This window comes from Melopsittacus undulatus, chromosome 5, assembly GCF_012275295.1.
Source record: "Melopsittacus undulatus isolate bMelUnd1 chromosome 5, bMelUnd1.mat.Z, whole genome shotgun sequence".
Lineage (NCBI taxonomy): Eukaryota > Metazoa > Chordata > Aves > Psittaciformes > Psittaculidae > Melopsittacus > Melopsittacus undulatus.
The window spans coordinates 15,447,442-15,467,204 of NC_047531.1; the positions used below are offsets into that span (position 1 = coordinate 15,447,442).

At 35.6% G+C, this 19,763-nt stretch overlaps 1 protein-coding gene across 7 annotated transcripts in view; it reads left to right on the forward strand.

Moving 5' to 3' along the window:
• FOXP2 (forkhead box P2) overlaps positions 1–19,763 on the forward strand; it is a 410,714-nt gene that overhangs the window by 310,036 nt on the left and 80,915 nt on the right. The window contains exon 5 of one of the 7 annotated variants that reach the window (XM_034062701.1): positions 18,522–18,555. Within the exon in view, the coding sequence (XP_033918592.1) occupies positions 18,522–18,555 (34 nt within the window). 7 annotated transcript variants of the gene reach the window in all.

The window sequence follows — 19,763 nt, forward strand, 5'->3', positions numbered from 1 at the left end:
TAGGAATCTGACCCAAACTATCTCTGCTCTGTTAAATTTCTCACAGACTTTTATGGGATGTCTTCTGAGGTTAGGGAAAGAAAAAAATGCCAGAATAATGAGCAAATGAGAGCAAATAAAAAGACAGGCAGAATTCTTTCTTATTGGTATCCCTGTTCCTCTCTATAAGGCAGCTGTGAACTTGATGTTAAATATACCAATTTCAGATAAAGGATTTTTTTTTTATTTCAAATAAAATATTTAAAAAACTCAAACCAAACTGAACTACTTCAATAGTGATTATTATCTTTAGTGTATACACATTTAAGGCGGCAGTTTCATGGACCACACAGAAAATCATATTTGTAAGTAAATAGGACTGAGTCTGAGTGTGCTTGCTTCTCATTTATACTGTAGTAGTCTCCTAAGTCAGGACAGTTACTGTTCACATGCACAGGTCTGATGTTTATTTTCTCTTAGAAATTTTGGTTAGGGTAGTGGAGGAGATTTTGCTTTTTGGCCTTAGCTAGGTGCAGGGCATAAGTTGAGGTGCAAAGATACTGGTAGTTGCATCAACTTCTCTATTAACATTTAGTTAGCCTTACACATGCAGAATTAAATTAGTCACTGAGCTGAAGTCAGAAAGAGCCTGTTGACCAGCTCAGACTAGCAAGGGTGCTTTGGGTCTTGTCTTCTCTGCTGTTGAAAATAGTTAATCCATTTATGTAACCAGTGAATACTACTAAACAGATGCTCTGACATTGCTGAGAGTAGCCTAGCAAAGGTGACATTAGTAACTCTTTTGATTACTCTTTTTATAGCGTATCATAGCTCTGGTCCTTGATGAAAATCTATCAATTGTAGTAGTGTCTTAGGAAAAGTGAAATGGACATTTTATGGGCCCTTCAGCAGTACAGCTTTATTTCCTTGAATTAGGCAACTAGACCCCATGACAGCATTGATCTAATATTCCTAAAGGTAAATTAAATTTTGAATGTCTGAAAAATGAGCTGTAGGCATATATAATTGAGTAAATTTAAAACAAAAGATGTAGTGCAAGGTTAGACAACTAATAATACACTTTTTATTCATCATTCATACCTTACGGAAGTCCACTGATTATGAAATGTGCAGCATGCATTCCTATCTGGAGAAATTTACGATCAGATTTTATTTCTTTCTGGAATGACAATGTTGGTGTTATCACTTTCCTTAGTGTTTATTTTCTTTAGCAGTTCAGAAAATAAGATTAATGATTTTGGTGATCTAGGAGATGCTGTTCTAATTCATTTCAAGGCTTTTCTTGTGCCTGTATTCAGTTAAGATCTCCACTATCTGTCTTATTAAGGGATCACTATCTTGTAATCCTTTTATCTTCTTGTAATAGAGCTATTTGCATTGCTAGTCTTTTTCAGTAAAGGAGAGAAAAAAAAGTAAAACCAAAGCAATCTCTCTGCCAAAGCTCAGGGCAGTGTCACTCCAGGCATTAGTCAGCAAAATAGCTTATATAGCAAAAGACTGTTGTCCATCTTCTCTGTTCAACAGCAGGAGCTCTAAATCAAGAAATTTGAAATGGTTGTAACATTGATGTACTGTGCAACTTTGTCTACAATTCATTGGCTAAGCTGAACCATCTATTGTGTCACGTCATAAAGAATACGCTTGATGTTACAGTACAAAATGTCGGTATTTTGGGAATTTCGAAGTTGTACGTAGAATCACAGGTTTGTTCTTTAAAATGTACTTTTTTCTAAAAAGAGCATGTTTCTTTATTTCTTTCTTTTTTCTTCATTCGAAAGTAATTTTAGGAACAGACTTCCAGTTGCGTTGAGCACCCAGGATTCCATTGACGTCAGTCTAAGCTGCAGCTGCTCAACACTTCTACAAATGAATCTCCCAAGTGTTTAGGAAAATTCAAAGCTTTGAAGTAGTCTAAACAAAAGATATTTTTTTCTTCATAATCTTCATCAGATTTTGTTCTTATTTATTAGACATGATTTGTCATTTCCTAGATGAGCAACAAAGATTGTTGGTTGTTTTTTTTTGTAGGAGGCTGGTGATACTTTGCCAAATAAGTCTAAAATTGTGTGGCGTGTTTTGATTTTAACCAAAGTTACAGCTGCAGAGCTGTAAAGCAGTCAGTTTCCCTTATTATGACTAGTTCTACAACTTGTACTGTTTTAAATTGCCTGCAATTAGCATATTTCAACCTTATTTTTAGGTTTAAATTGCAGTGTGAGAGTGTGCTCGCCTCTTAGCTAATTAGTGCTATCAAGGAACAGTAGGTTACCTCATTAGTACCATGTGCATTTAATTAAAGAAGAGAAAATTGGGTTAACCTCATAGTTAATATTTTCACAGAGTGCTACAATGCCAACACCTTCAATTGTAGTCACACCCTTGTGTATCTAATTATTCACTGGTGCCAAATAAGGTTAGCAAGGATACCACCATGCTGTTGACAAAATAATTTAGATGGAAATATGTTTGCTGGTTTCTGATACGAAATCTGAGTTAGAGCAGATGATTTTTATTTCATTATGTTAGGTTCACAAGATGTTTTTATCATCTTCCTGCCCCCTTTTTTATGTTCACACCCAAACCTAGGAAATGCCTAGGTTATAAGGCACTTAATCTCTGGCAAGTGGTCCATGAGCCTCATCCTTACCATACAGGTATCATGGTAATCTGGGTAACCTTTTTATTTTGGCTACCAGTATTGTAGAAAACAGTACAGTTATATTGTATCTATGGAAAGAATTATACACAACTAGCACCAGAGTACAGGTACATTCCCTTTGTAAATGTGCTCAGAATTTCTTAGGGCTCACTTTACTTTAGAATTTTCAACCATGCATACAGAAAATGGGTGAATGCTGCTGCACATACTTCTGGATGACATGATCTAATACAGAGATACTCACCTCCAGTTCCTTTAGGTGTCAGTGAAGTTGGTGCTCATTGTTTCCAATCTAGGTATTGTAATTTGTGTCTGTTTACCCACAGAACATCCTTGGCAGTGTTCAAGGCCAGGTTGGATGAGGCTTTGAGCAACCTGGTTTAGTGGAAGGTGTCCCTGCCCATGGCAGGGGGATTGAAACTAGATGATATTTAAGGTTCCTTCCAACCCAAAGCGTTCTATGATTCTATGATATTTTGAGTATATAGAATACAGTGTATTTACAAGAAAAAAAAAAAGAGGAAACAATCTGGGGAGGTCATTAATCTATGATGTTGGTGGTTGAGCCTATGGTTTCCATTTTGTAATAACAGGAGGCAAATCACTGTATATGAGGTTTGTGTTTCAGTTTTGTATTGGAACAGCAGCTAGGTGTGCTGGATGCCCAGAATTTGATTCTCTCACAACATTCATGCAGTATTGATTTAACAAGCTCTCAAGATATATCCAGTTTTAAACATATGAATATTGTTGTTACCAGTGTACAAGAGTATGTCCTGGAATGTTTTGTCAAATAAAGATCATTCTATTTGTCACTTGGATTGCCTTGAGCTGGATGGCTCAACACTCAGAGGCAGGTACTCTCTAAGTGGATTTTTCTTCTGAATTTGGTTGTCTGATGCTGCTAATATGACAAATAATTTTGAGCAAGCCATTTATAATCCCTGTGGCTCAGTTTCCCATCTATAAAATGGACATGTCAATACTTCATGCATGAAGGTGATTTAAGGGCAAATTAATGAGTTCTTGCGCAATACTTGGGTACAATACCACTTTGTACAAGAGTATATTCCACTTTGTACAAGAACATATTGGTGCCAGATCATCTTTGCATGAAGTATATGTAATTATTAGATCTGTGGAATTGAATCCTTGAAGGAGAGATTTTTTTAATTTATTTACAAACATCTTCATACTAACCTACTCATCTATTCTTCCAGGTTACTTTTCTCAGGTGCTTACATTGGCACTTAGAACAGTCACTTTACAAGCTTACTTATAACCAACCCCTTTGACATTTAGCACTGCTGTTCAAATGATAATAATGGCTGACCTTTTTAATTTTATTTTTTATTTTACATTGAAGTAGAAAAGAGGCTCTTCAAACACGGTGTCTTTCCCGTGTTAGCTCTCCAAACTGCTGATCCTTCAGGATTCATTCAGTATGTTGGAAGGAACCCGCTGGATTGAATGGCAGGGTGGAACTCTGAAGTCAGTCAGTTTGAAAATTGGATCAAATTTCCACATGAAAATAACTGACCTCAGTATTCACTTACCTAGCTAGTACTTGGTTTTTATATATAGCTGCTAGAAAAATGTGGATTTTTTTTCTTGTCTAAATAGAAATGGTTTTATATGATACCCTCTTCAACTGTAAAGGTGCCTTTGAAAAGAAATTAAGCAAATTTGGTTTTAGAACCTGTAAGGGGGACTTCAGTTTACAAAAAAAGAAAAAAAAATTGTGGAAGTAAAAGAAGAATGAATCTTCATCATATGTGTTTGAAGAAAACGATGTGAAAACATGCAATCTATGCAAGCCTATGACCTGACTTCAACCCCTTTCTATGTGTAATGTGATGTGAAATAGGGACAAGTTTCATCTGTGCTGGAGAAAAACTGTAGCTCACATTACAGCCCTTGATGGCATCATCATCTCTTTGCAAGATGGCACCCTGCTCTATCAATAATCAGCTAATAAAAGCAAGGTCTATATGGTGAATAGGAAATTACTTGGGTTTGGTACTTCTGAGTCTCAGCAAATCTAGTGGCTGGATCTTCTTACAAACATCCATACATGTGTAAAGCACAGATTAAACTAGTAAGCATGTAATTTTATATACTCATTTCTAAAGCCTGGATATGCGTATAGAACAATCTAAAGCAGTACTTCTAGGTGGACAACTTTTCAGCAAATCCAGCTCATCTATTGTAGCATCTTTGGTGGACTGCTACCAGTTTGGTATATGTGAAAATACTTAGTAGATTTAGGGCTTTTATGGGTTAACCATATCCTTAAGTGAAAAAAGGTGCTTTGAGAAAATTTTCGTTTCTAATGCAATTTCATATAAATTCATTGTCTAATATTGCTGTTAGTTAAAATTAGTTGCTGCATTCATGAAGTTATTTCCTTACCCTTGTAATCTTAGATCTTTTTAGTGCTCCCCAATGAACACAATAGTAGGGCCACTCTTTCTCTTGTCTTCTTCTCTTTAATTCCTGTAGCTGCTGTTACTGAAATTTGGGGTTTGATCATGTGGTATTCCAGGGAACGCATTATTTATTTTACTGGACCTATTCACTTTGACATAGTTTGAACCGACAGAATATAAAGTAAACAACTTGTGTTTTTCCAGGGAAAATGACTGATAAGCACAGGGAAAACATTTATATTCTTCACTGGTGTATTAAAGAAATGAGAAAGTATTACAAGATTAAAATAACACAAGCTCTATGTTTATATAAAATATGCTATACTATATGTCAGCTTGGGAAAGTACACATGATGTAACTGTAAAATTACCATTTGACTGCGTGTTTGGTTCTGCTTCCCTGTGCTCCTACAAAGCTGTGGTGTCTCTTCCTCTTGAGTTTCTTTGCTGTATCAAGTTTATTAAAATGAAAAAAGTTGTTTGCTTTCTGTTTTTTTTTTAATCACTCTCTATTTCTACACAATTTAATTTACAGTTGCATAAAGGAAATTACTGTAGTTTAGGCAGCCAAACATTTCAGCAGATCCCTAGAACTGTACAAAGGAAAGAATGGTTTTTCAGTTCTGAATTGTGGATTAAGAGGATCATACTACACAGACTGCTGTCTGAAAGTAGCAATTTAATAGAAAATGTGGATATTCATGTGAAGAATGTCTGTGAAGTTAAAGGTAGCATTTAAAATATGGAAGATTTGAATACTTTTTTTTATTGTTTGGTAAAAGGCTTGCCTAGAGATGTTTGTCTCATTGATATTCTTATTGGTTGTTAGAAGCACCTTCATTAGGAGTTTTGGAGACATCCTTAAATACAGTTTTGGTTTTGTTATTTGAAAGGGAAATTCCATTACAGGAGGAAAAATTTGTGTTACGCAGTTCAGAAAATGTATTAAAAATGTACACTAGCTTCCTTCAAAGTCTATGTTACAAAGCACAAATAAGCTGTAATTCTGGAAGTGCCGTTATATATACTTAAAGGGGAGGTTTTAAAAATGCAACATAATTTAGGTTTCTAAGATTCTAGGATCCATCCTTCATACACAGTTCCTTGTGCCTTTTATACCCTATAAAGCAGCTCTGCTTTTTGAGTCATGTAGAGAGGAGAGTGGTATCTTTGAAGTCTGCAACTACAGTGAGTTGCAGTATGACATGAAGAGAGACACCTTTTCAGCAAGATGTAATGTATGTGTTCTTGCCCTGTAAACTTAGGTAATGTTGCTGCAGAGGACCCTCAACCAAACCTTGCTCTGGACAAAATCAGCAGCAATTTTCTGTAATACTGCCTTATTAAACACAGGAAAGACCTAGTCTAGTATTTCAAATGAGGCCTCTGTGTTAGCACAGTTACAGAATATCACACTGTGCATATTATTTTATTTTGTATCAGTAACATATTTGAAAATAGTTGCCCTGAAAAGCCAGCTACAGCACAGACTGCAACAATGAAAAATTCAATGGAGTGCTTTTCCAGAAGCTTTCACCTTTCTGCTGCAAATAGAATTGTCACTTGATGGCAAAGTGATTTCTTTTCTCTCAAAATGCACTTTATTGTCAGCAACATAATTTATATCAAGCAAGCAGTAAGCTTCATCAGTTTATAATATCTGAAGATTATATCTGTATCCAATAGGAAAAAATCTTTACTGTTTTGTTATTCTGTATACATCTACATCACTTTAATTATTAGAACTGTAGCTAAAAATATCTTTCACTAAATCATGGCTAGTTTTACTACTTATTTATTTATTTATTTATTTATATTCTTTACAAATCATGATATATGGCTGAATATTTTGTTCATTACATTTTGTATGTGTGTTTTTATTTCTTTTTAATCTCTGTAGAAACTGGTGATTGAGAAGTTGATTGAGGAGCATTTGATATGTTCCTGATATAGGAGATATCTCTAGGCACCTTGGGAGATACCTGTAGATTACCTGCTGCCTATTCCAGTATAAATTAACATTTTGTCACCTGGACCGTTCTGCTGGATTTTATTATTTTCAAAAAATTTAAAGCACTTCTGCCATGAAAAGGGAATTGACACAAAAAGCGACATGAAAAATACAATTGATTTTATGATAGGAGCTGACAAATCTTATTAAAAGTTTATACTTGAAGCTGGTGCTTTCTTTCATTGACTTCTTGTGCTCAGCCATTCACTTCTTCATCCCTTTAACCAGTTTGTGACCTCAGTGTGTATGCTGCTCTCAATAACTGTGGGAAGTTTCTTTTCCCCCAGTTCCATCCTGTGCTTTGCTGGTTTTCTTTTTTTCCTTCTAATTGCTTCTTTGCCATTTTCTTAAGAGAATCTTTATCATAGTTAATATTATCAGCTCTGATTTGTACTCCAGATAACCATTTACTCTAATAAATACATGAATAATTGAATGAATGAATGAATGAACGAACGAATGGAGTTAACCTCCCTCAAAACAGATGAAGCTCATCCAGTCTTCCTGATAACCAACCTGTGGATGTTTAGACATCAACTGAAAGACCAACAGGAATAACGTTTCCTCTCTCCCCCTTTTCTCAGCCACTGTCAACTGTATAAGCATGTTGGTTGTCTTAAGCTTGGAACATAAAGAGCATCTTAAATTTGGGTATCCTTTCTGTTCCTCACATCCATACGAAGGTTCAGCTTTTTAAGCTGTATGCTGAGCTGAAACTCTCATGCAGGTTCTCCCCATTTCAGTTACAGCTAGCCTCTTTTCAGTACATGACAACTGTCATCTTGTCTCATTGCTGCCACTGTTCTGCACAGATTATTTTCCTAACATCTCTCTCTACGACTTTTCCCCGGTTCCCCTTCAAAGCATCAAATACAGGCAGTTTGTTTTCAGTTTTATAATCCTTCACAGACTGACTTCATGATACCCATTATTCTTCATGAAGTAGAAAAAAAAAAAAGCCATTAATTTCCTACTTTTAGATTTTCAGATAAGCCCTATTGTACTTTCTCCTGTGCTGTCTGTAATGATTGTGAGGGACCTCATTATCCTTCTCCAAGTCAGTCATTCAAACTTCTCCAGTTTATGTATAGAAAGCTCAGGCATATATATTGCCTGCTATCATGACAGGTATTTCCTAGCAGTCTGTCAGTGTCATCTCTTGTCTTACATAGGACAATCCTTTTACTCTGTGTCTGTGCAATGTCTAAAGTACAGTCCTGGTCAGCAGCATATGAGCCTTCTTACAGCTGCAGTAATTCTCATGCTATTGCTGCTGTGACCGCTTCAGAGTCTTTTGTAACCAGTGAGATTTACCAAGTGCATTGACTCGCTTCATCCTAACAGGATAAAATGTGGCCTTATAATTAATTTTTCTGCATTACTGAGCAGTCTGCAAGTTTTGGTGGTATGACCTTTCTGGGGGACAAATCATGCTCTTCTTCTGTGGCGTCAAAGTGTACTGAAGTTGCAGAGCACACACATCTCTCACATCTGTTAAAAAGATACCAGTATTTTCAGTCTGTGGGAAATATTCATAAATGTCTCAAAAATAAATATGGTTTTAAAGTAAGACCAAGAAATGTAAATCAAAAGAAGATTCAAAAAGCCTTTGACACAGTCCAAGTGATTACCAGGAAAACTCCATAGCTCTGGGTGAAAGTTAAAGTTTCATCATAGGTTAGAAACAAGTTAAGAGACAGAAGATAAAGTAGGAGTAAATTGTCAATTTGCATCATAACAAAAGGTTAACATTTCTGTCTAACACTGACCTGTACACTAAACAGCGTTGATTAATATATTTATTGATGAGCTGGAAAGTGAGCTGAAGGATATTATATGTGTCAAAATTTAAAGATGACCAAAAAACTTATTTAGGCTCATCAAGATTAGAGATGACTTTGTGGCACTCCAGAGGAATGTAGAATGGTAAGTAAGTGAATGCTATGGTGGTAGAAGAAAGAGAGTATTGATTAATATGATACATATTGAAGGAGTAATTTAGCTGCTTGCACTGCTAATGTGACTGTTTTCATTGATCGTTAAAAATTAAGTATAATCACAGTGTGGAATAGGAAACAAGTTTTATCTTCTTAAAATGGTCACATCTTTCCTCAGTCTACAGTAAAATGAAAAGAATGAAACAATCCAGGATTAATGAAAATTGAGAAGTGTTCTGACAAAAATATTCTAATACCATTTTTATTTTGATATATGATCTCATGATGTTATGCTGAATTTGGGATGTTTCATTTTAATATAAAGGTACCATCCAGTAGCCTGAAGAAGGATCATTTCTTTTTTCCCTCTCTGCAGATACTTCTGTTACACAGCCCAACTGTTTCAGACCATCTATTGTGTCTGTATATAACTCCTAGCAAAGCTGTACTTTGAAAGCCACAAGACAGTGTGTGCTTCATTCCTGTTCATATGAATCTCTGTGTGAGAGTCTGCTGTATGGAATAGTTTTTATCAGTGAGCTATTATTTCAAAACCAGGTTAATTGTTTTTCTGTATAAAATATGTTCTAATTACAAATGTCATTTAGGTGGTTTCTAAAAAATGTTAACAAAGTTACTATTAATAATGATAATAATTTATTGAGAAAAAAATAAATTGCATTTAATATCTACAAAATTTCTTTACTCCCTAAATCTTGAGCAAATAGAAAAAAAATTGTCATTTGAAAAACTGATGGAGCTGATGGTTCCTGAAGACCCTATCAGGTTATTTACCTGAATCAGTCACCCAAACTACACTAGAACTGTCTTTGTACAGATAAATGAATTATCTTTTTAATATATGTATGCATATGCACATTCTCATGAGTTGTCTGTAGAGGCTTTTCATATATCACTTGTATAGTGCTTTGTTCCACTTTATACTCGATCTCCCAGTCCTTTCCTGTTACATAATTCTATGATTTTAGACTTTGTTAGGAACAAAATATACCACAGCCTTTTCATTGTTTGTATTTCGGGAGGACTATATTAGTTGCAGTCTCTGTATTACTGCATAGAAAACTCTTTATGACCTGAGTCTCTCCTTCTTGATTGGAGCAAGTGCTTTGATACCTTTGCACCATTCCTGGTGAAAAGGTGATCATCCTTCAGTTGTCTAAATGAGAAAGCTTTCACCGGAACTGTGCAACATAGGAAAACATGAGACATCTGGTCATACTCCTTCCAATTCTGTCTCTGTAACCTTGAACTAGATGTCTGTGAAGGATATTTATTGTTTAGCCTGTTGAACAGTACAGTTGTATCACAAACACTCTGAATACTGTTTCTCTGCTCCTGTTTTTGGTTTGTCTTTTTTTTCTTTTGTATCCCGTCTTTTTGGGACTACAGTAAACTACATAAACTGGATTCCTACTCCACAGAACAGTAGGAATTACTTAGTCCTGTCTAAATAATGTGTAAATCTCATCAGACTAATTGCAGACAGGCTAGGTCAGGATCCTGAAAGATGAGTGTCACGATTTCCTGAATGCAGTCCATAGCAACACTGTAAAGGTCCGATCAGGAGGAGTGTGAAGCATAAAGGGTATTACTCCAGTCTCTAAATCTCTGTCGTGTTCTTTAAGAAAGACACAGTATTGCTTTCTGATTGCCATGAATAAACTATGTTTTTCAGTACAGTACAGTCTGTCATAAAACTTTGTGATTAAGTCTTACTTCTGTTTCTCCAACCATCTCCTTTCCTTGGACTGCCTTTTTCATGTAGATTTTCATACTTTTTAAATGAGACACTTCCTTCTTTAAAGAAAAACCTTTTACACCAATCTCTTAAATCAGCTAAGCACTCTTGTCTTTGAGGACATGCTTTAAAGGACATGCCTTTGCACTCATGTGGATCTTCAGGCTAGAAGTTGTAACTGGTCAAGAGCAGAGTTTGTTGAGAAATCTCTAGGTGAGAAACTCACAAACTGCCAGTGCAATGAGGAATTTAGCAGAAGATGCAAAAACAGACACTTGCAAACACACAAAGACAGGATGTCTGGAAATTCAGTGCAAAAATACTGATTATTCCTAGAATGATAGAATTCATGGTTTCCATTTCACTTAGTAGTTACAGTTCAGGAAAAGTCCTGTTTCACTTATTCAGAGACTTCTTTCCTAAGTATGCATGCGAAGAGTGTTCATACCATTCCATGAATCGAAACTACACCAGACTACGAGCTGAGACTGTGATTACTTTCTTTGTAGTGAATGATGCACATTTTCAGTTGGACTTCTGTCACCCCGTGCACAGCAGTATGAAAACATGAAACTGCTGGTGACAATTCATTCTTTAAGTAGTGGACCTTTTTCTAACGCATGTATCTAGCATAAACTGCCAAGTACATCAGGAGAAAAGCCTTTTTTTAAAGTGTGAATAATTAATTTTTTTAAAGTGAATAATTAATTACAAAGAGAAGCAGGATAAAATGGGAAAGCAAAAATAAAACAAGCCAAGATTTTAGATTTTGAAAGAAGATAAACTCATTGTCAGATTTCAGCTGGTTTTAAAGACTGTAATGTTGAATAGTTACACATATGAGAATAATTCCAGTTAATGTATGTAGTCCTTTAGGACTGAAAATATTATTCAATTTATGCATTTGACTAAATTTCTCTATGAACCAGCAGACTGTTGGCTCCCTTGTTTCTATTGAATCGTTCTGCCCCAGAGATAGGTATCTGCTCAACAAAGAAGGATGCAGTGCCAGCTATGGAAATGTATGTAGAAAATTACTGTATGTCCCTCAGTAATGATTTCCTGTATTTATAATTGCACAGCAGCTGTAGATGCTGGTAAGACCACTTCCTTTATTAAACAGTGTCTGCAATATATGTTGTTTTTTAAAGTATTTGCCATGTCAGCCTTGGAAGGAAAAAGCAACATACAAAAAAGAGAAACTTCTTAGTTGCTAATTTAATTTTAATTGATGGTATCAATCTTTCCAGTATCATTTTCCAGCCTCACTTTACTTTAGAATGTTTTGATCATTTTGTTTTGTGTTGTGGTTTTGCTGTCTCCTGTGTTTGGGGTTTTCTTACCTCTGGTAGATTGATTTGAAACTTGCACAGGTTTACAAGCAGGGTAAAACAGTACCAGCAGCATCAGAAGAAAGCAGGGAGCGAGGCCACAGCTGGAAGGATGAGGGAGTGTCCTGCACAGCATTTTTCACGCTTTGGAGCAGTATTCTCTTGACCTTCAATTTGACTTTGAGACAGTTACTCTAATCCAAGAACTGATTGCTCAATCATTGTACTCGAGTGATCACATCTTTAGGAAACAGGAGACTCATACAAGAGGGAATATCTTAGGGTTGACTTCAGAGCTTCTTGTGCTTTGATAGTTCCTTTATGTTTGGAAAAGCTGAAGAAACAAATTGTGGAGCTCCTTGCATGTTAGGGCTTTTTACAGAAGAAAGTGATAAGCCACAAATTCTCTGAATACCTTCTTGGGCAGGAAAGTTCGGAGGCGTTTAAAGCACCCTTTATTCCAGGTATTGCACGCAGATAGCAGGAGCACCTCATGGCTGAACATGTTTTCTCAGATTGCAAGACTGCTGTGACTACATCTCTATCAGGAACCTTATTTTAGTGCTTCTACTAAAGTTTTTAGTATATATAATATATAGAAATATCTAATGTGCAACTGGAAGTGTTTCATGATTCCACAGATGAGAAGAGGGTGATTTGGGCAAGTTCCACAGATGTGTGTGGTGACCTGCACTTCCTTGTAAAATGTGTCTAGAATAAGCTTTGTAAAGCTGCAGCTAGTAATGCATGCACTGAGTCCTTTAACTGAAATGTTGCCGATCTTTACATGTGATGCCAGCTCGAAATCCAGGCTTCCAAGTACATTGTTTATGTCCAGAGGAGCATGAGAGTAACTGATACTGAGCAGGATCCTAATATCCTATGGTTTTGAATGCCCACTCCAGATACTTTATGAATGGTGGCCAGGGTGAGGTGATAAGACAGGATATAAAAACTTCATATCTTCCATTTCACATTCTCTCAACAGTGTGAGGGTCTCAAGAACACTTTGTATTCAAAACCTTGAAATAGACTTTTCAGCTACGATTTTACAAGTTCTGGATTTTTTTTTCTTTTGTTTCTGTTGTTTTTGGGGGGGGGGTATTTAATTGTAAAGTTTAGAGGTTTTTTCTCTTCCTTGTCAAAATGAGCACTTTCTTTAATGTATTTAGGTCCTGTTTCCAGGCATTTCATCTTGTTAAACTTGAGAGAAAATTAAGAGAGAAAAGAATGTCAACATTCTAGTCACAGGATCAGACTTCTCTTGTAATTATGAGTGATTTCATGTACCAGCAAATCTCTGCACAAAAACTTGGAGGACGTGACTATGGTATCTCCCTGTAGTTGCCATTCCTATCTCTTTTACTCAATCTCCTTTTTTCTTTTTTTTACTCAATTCTCCTTTTTTTCCTATAAAGTTATCTGACGATTTAGGAAGTAATGACATTTCTTTATTTTTAAGATCTTGCCTTCCATTTAGTCTGACTCTTACAGATAGAATGTATAGAAATTTCTCTTTCAAGCAGACAAATATTGTGTCTAATCAGCTGGGAGATAGCCTGGTGACAGCTCTCTGTTTATGTTCCATACATATGCCAAAAGCCATAAATACCTTTTCTCTGATCAGTGTTTTGTTGTACAGTACTGAATTATAAAAACTATACAAGTCTTATAGGTCTCAGTGTCTGTAAACTGACTATCAGTGATCAAGCAAACAAAATTTGAAAGGTAAGGTTGTTTCTTTGCTACTCGGTTGAAGCTGTGTTTCCTGACATGTAGACAAGAATAATACAGAGTTGCAACAGTTTATCTCCTCAGAAAATTTGTCTGTAAAAGTAATGTATTTTTTCACTGCATCCATATGAAAAAAAATGGTGTTGTTTAAGCTAATCAGTGTTGCCTAGGTAATGGACAACTGTCTGTAATTTCATACTGAGTATCTTCTGAAGACCCAAGTTTGTTGCTGCCTTGGATGCCTGGCAAGAGGAGTTTATCTCCAACATGTCTTACAAGGACTTAAATGAAAATATCACCTATAACTTGGTTTGTTCTGAGTAAAAAGGCACAGAAAAAAAAAAAAGCCTTCCTACAAGGATTAATTTTAGTACCATTTACTTCTCTGTGCACACTTTATGTTTAGGTGCCGTTTATAAATATCTTATTATAATTTGTTAAATTTTATGACAATTTATACCATGCCTGATGACTGTAATTCATGCATTAAACATGCACACGTATTTTAACAATATTTGCATCTTATAATATGCTTTGTGACGACTTGTCGTAGGCTCATCGGTTAAACATTTATTTTACAAATGCATTTTGTAATATGCTGTGGTAATAAACTATGAAAAAAGATGTCCCACTTTGTAATATTTTCAGATGGATGAATAATGCATAACAAATTCTACCTTCATTTAAAGCATGACCTCTATTCTGATGAAATCTGATACATTGTCTGGATTTATGGTGATCACAGAGTTGCGTGAGGCGCTGTCAATCTGCTTTCTGATTAATTCTCATAGTTGATAAATTTGAATTAATCTGTAAATATTTACAAAATAATGTGGTTTATTTTTTTCTATTATTTTCCTTTTATCCACCTGATTCATTCAAACCAACTGTACCAACCCTCATTATGCTTTGAGCTAATTTTCATTCAAATCATTTCGGGGAAATTCAATTCAGTTCTGAAATTGATTATCAAAATGGTGATTGTTCCCTTGCTGGCTGCCTAAGTGTGTCATATGTATCTCCAAAGAGGCCTATGTTCCTGTCACATCCAATCTTATGAGCAGTGTGAAGCTGAAGGATATGTAATATTGGAGAAGTTTATACTGAACTAGTACACAATAAAAACATACTTTTACCATTTATTATTTTTAATTGTAACTAATTCAATTAATTTAATTTCATTTTATATACTTTTTAAAATTCTGAAACTTAAAATTTTGCTTAAATAGCTTTTGCCACAAAAGTCAACTCATTGACTGTCTGACTTCCTGAAGCATCATGCTGATTTGTTCAATAGTTTTTTAATTTGAATGTTACTAAGAGTCTCTGGCTGGTTTCTCTGTGTGTGTGTCACGTGTAGATTGCAACATTTCTCTTTCATTTTATTCCACAAGAGTTATTCTTCAAAATTGAATGGAGAGAAGGGAATTTGAGGTTTGGTTGGTTGATTGGTTTAGGTAAGATACAGAGTATTGTAGGGATCTCCGTACATCTACTCATAGAATGGAATGATGGAGGATTTCAGCAGTGTTCATTTATTACCTTTGCATACCTGAATAAAAATCAAAGTAGATGACAGCTTTATTTTTGCTGTTCACCTGGAATACATGTTAGGGCATCACATCTATGTGATGTAGTCTGAATGTCTGAAGTCAGAATATAGAATAATCTGGGTTTACGTCTGTTTAACATAAATACGAATAGCTACTTCAGGTACATACTAAGGGGAAATCAACCTTAGATAATTGGTCTCTTGGAAGGGGACTTTATTTCATCAGACAATAGATGGTTACTGTTTGTCTCAAACATTCACCTTTATAGTGCAGGCTCAAGAGCCTTTTGTCGCCATTCACAGTCAAGGCACTTTAGTCAACACATTGTTGTCAACACCTTGTCAATACACTTTTAAGAGACAGTTTCTCCGCTCTGATTTAGACATCTAATTAAGATTTAATGAATTGTGCCACAGAAATACCTCTTTTTCTTCTTTGATTATACAGGTAACCTCAAATGGCTAGCTCAGATATAGGTGTCTATAGTGTAAAATTTTGCATTTGGTAGAGCAATATCCCTCCATTCCCACTTCCGTTTTTCTTTCCTTTTTTTTTAAATTCCAAATAAATTACTGATTATTAAATTATCTGGCATATTGTTTACAGGGCTTTACGTCTTTATGCACTGAACATATTAGACTACATTCTACATAGTCAAATGCACTCTGTTTAGATTGCATAAATTCTGTTATGGTAGTCTCTGTGCTCATGGAGGGAATAATTAAGTCCATTTCAGTTCACTATTTTTTGGTTAGTGTTTCTCATTAGGTGAAGTCAAGCAACTAGTTTCTATTGGGATATGGTGTTCTGGTGATGTAGCATCTATCCTACAGCCTTGAGACTAGGGAATTCTCATTCTCTGTCAGTTTGCAAGCATTCGTGAAGCTTCAGACTAGTCATCTAAATATCAGAGTGGGTTTTGTAGAGGTAAATTATTTAGTCTTCTATCACAGACACATTAACCATAATTTTTCCCATTCTTTTAAGATCTTCTCATAACTTGAACAACATTTGCTGTCTTTTTCAATTAGAAATCTAAAATATAGCAGGCACTTTTTGGAGGAAATGGAAAAGCTGTTTTCTCCCCAGTGGTCATTTTTGTTAGGATCACATTGTCTTCTTTAATTATCTTTTAAATTATGAGTTTGATTGCCTTGTTTCAAAGTAGTATGATAACTTCTAGAGTTATATAAAAATGCTTCTAACATATAACAGTTTCACTGGATTTTTTAGTTGTAATTGTGCACACTCTTTCTTTGAATGCATCAAAGTAATGCAGTTTCCTGCTAGTTTCTTAGTTCTCATTTGTTATATTCTCATGTATTATAAGTCATATTGTGGTTGCACAAGAAATGGCAGGAGGAATTATGTGATGGGGTTTTTTGGGGGGGTTTTGAGTTTGCTCAGAAAGCACAGAGATTCCACCCTTCACTCTATTCCTTGCAACTTGTCATATGATTCTATATATCAAATATATGTGATACATGTGCATTTGTTGTTATTTGGCCAGCTTCAGGACTTCTGTAGTTCAGATTTATTGCATTCCTTGGAGTTGTTTTTCTTTGTTTCAGATATAGAAAAGCCTGTAAGGCACATTCTAGAAATTTGTTTTTGTACATCGCATATGTCTGTTTATACATGCACATATACAAGTGTATATTTACATAGGTGAGTACCATATGCAATCCTAGTACAGGTAATAAGCCGCAGGGTTGGTTCATCATGCACTTTTCTCAACCGAAAGTTACTAGTCTCTTTGCTTCTGTCATTCCAAATCTCTGCTGCTAACACTAACAGTGGTTTCCCAAGGTGTTATTTTCTGTTGTCTCCTTTTGTTTTTCTTTTCCATGTCAGTTTTTTTTCCAGAAAGCACAGTGACTCGTGGGCCAGAAGAGAGAATCTTTGATCCAAAATTAGTGACAGATTTAGTATCTTGCCACTTACTGAAGCCAACAGTAGGAGATTGTAGCTGCCTAGTAGATCACACACTTGTTTTAAGCCCTGAGAGGTTAAGATGCAATAGATTTTCAAACTGCAGTATTAATGTGCATACAAACATAATTTTAAAGTCATTTTGATACTTCTAAGATGTAAAAGGTTTCAGACTCCCTCAGAGATGCATAATTAAAGAATTACCTTTATAGAAAGGAAAAAACAAAAGAAAGCTTTGTGATGCTCTTTAATACATTTTTGAAGATTTTGAAGCTAGATTTTCTTTTATATAATTCACAATTCCTACATACATGATGATGTGATGTTGTATAAAGGTTTTATTCTGGTTTTCTTTGGGAGAATCTGCATAAATCCCATATGGTTTCACCATTTGTGAAAAACGCGGCAACTCCAAACTTATGCCAATGAAAACATCATACTATCATATCATGTACTGTATATAACGTACATAAACACTTACAATGAGGTAGAGGATAATACTGAAGATCTCTTCCATCCAAGCTTGAAAAATAACCAGAAAGTAGAGGTCACTTTTTGTGCCTTGGGAAAAATAGATCAAGAAATGAAGACTCCAGTCATACCTATAACCTTAAAATGTATTTTAATGTGCTGCAGCTTCAGTTACCCTCAGCTGAAGCTTCTCTATTTTAGCTTACAGGGTCTTGTGACCTCAGCCCATAGCAGAGTTTCAACAGTAATAGCGACAGCCATCTTGGATAAATGTAAGTGAATTTTTTCCTCATTTCTATAGTTTCTGTCCCTCACATTCACTTTTCGACTTTTGTTTTTCACTCAGGATGTAAACGGTATTCCTGACAACACTTCTGCTGTGTGCTAAGTAGCATGATTGACACAAAGTAGCAGTAAAGCAGCTACTAAGTGGGACTTCTTCCCTTTTTAAATGTCACCATATCAGACGTATCCCATGCTTTTGAAATAGCAATATGATGGCCGTGAAAACTTTATTTTATCTGCAGCTAGCCTGATGGTAGCCATGATTAATCTGCAAAGAGAGAAACAGTACAAAAAGTCTTTGGACGTATAATCTTGTTTTAGCTAATGCTGAGGATGAAATCCAGGAGAATTCAGAAAATACTTTTTCTGAAAAAAAGTTTGCCTTCCTCAATCAGCTTTACCATTTCATTTCTGCTTTAGGTCAGGTAATGGTACTCCATTCCCAAACTTCTCTGCATTCACTAACTATTATATAAATCTGGGGCTGGGAAGGTGTAGACGTCACATGTGCTGCCTGTGTAACAGCTTCCAGAAGTAGGAGATAAGGAATGAAGGGTGTCTTCTTACTATTGGTTTCTGAGGAATACCAAATGCAGCAGATGCTATTAAAGTCAATATTTTTTCAGCAGTTGTCATGTTATTTTGAACGTGGCTACTCTATGATCCTAATACAAACAGAAGAAAATAGAAATAGGGTTATTCATCCAGAAAATCCTATTCTGTATGCTGATAGCCTTAGAAAGCTGGCATTTAGCAGTAACGTACAAAAGATAACTAGACTTAGGCCTTGTTCAGTATTTAGTCCTGAATTGGCCTTTGTCTGAATTCACCGTTTATGAACAAGGCAGCATCCTCCGGCTGTTAAACCACCTTGCCACCCATCCATCTTCTATCTGTTCATATACATAAATAAGTAAGCAACATGCAGACATAACTAAAATTCCAAGTTTTTGTTTATATGCGCAGGCATTGTAGCCCTGTAACTACATTAGTACCTTTTTAATGACCTCAGCCAGCTAAACACATGGATGTTCAAATGAAGCCTGTTCTCTACATGGGGTTTCATACAATGTATCTCTCGTGAGCTATATGAAATGAAAGGCAGAACATAAGCAGCAGTTAGAGCTAAACCTAGCAGAAGTGAAACTGCTTCAATCTGTCTGTCTTACAAACATGTTGTTCAAACATAAGAGGCAGTCTTATTTTACCTGCAGACCTATAATCAGCTTAAAAAATCATTAGAATTCAGATCTTCTTGTAACTATATGGTTATATTAATATTTCCACAATGGACATGAGACCAAATCATATACAGCAGTGTCTAGAACCTGTGAGAGTAGAAGAATGTGTGTTGAAAACAGTTTGGTATTATCTTGAGTCCTGTGTGTCTTGAACTTTGGTATGCCATGGAGGTGGGAGGTGGGCATTATTAGCTACACGCAGAAATAAAGTAGTAAAAGAAATTGCATGCCCAAAGTCTACTATTTTGGACTAAAACTATATGAGTGAAAGAAAGGTATAAGAAATGTTAGGTTAGCTACCAGTTGCTGAGCAGGAATGTGTTGAATTGTGAAGAATGATAACCCTAAACTTTCTATGAAGAAACAGGTTTAGTTGAAAACCTATGAAAACCCCAAGGACTAGTATCCTCTAGGCTAAAGT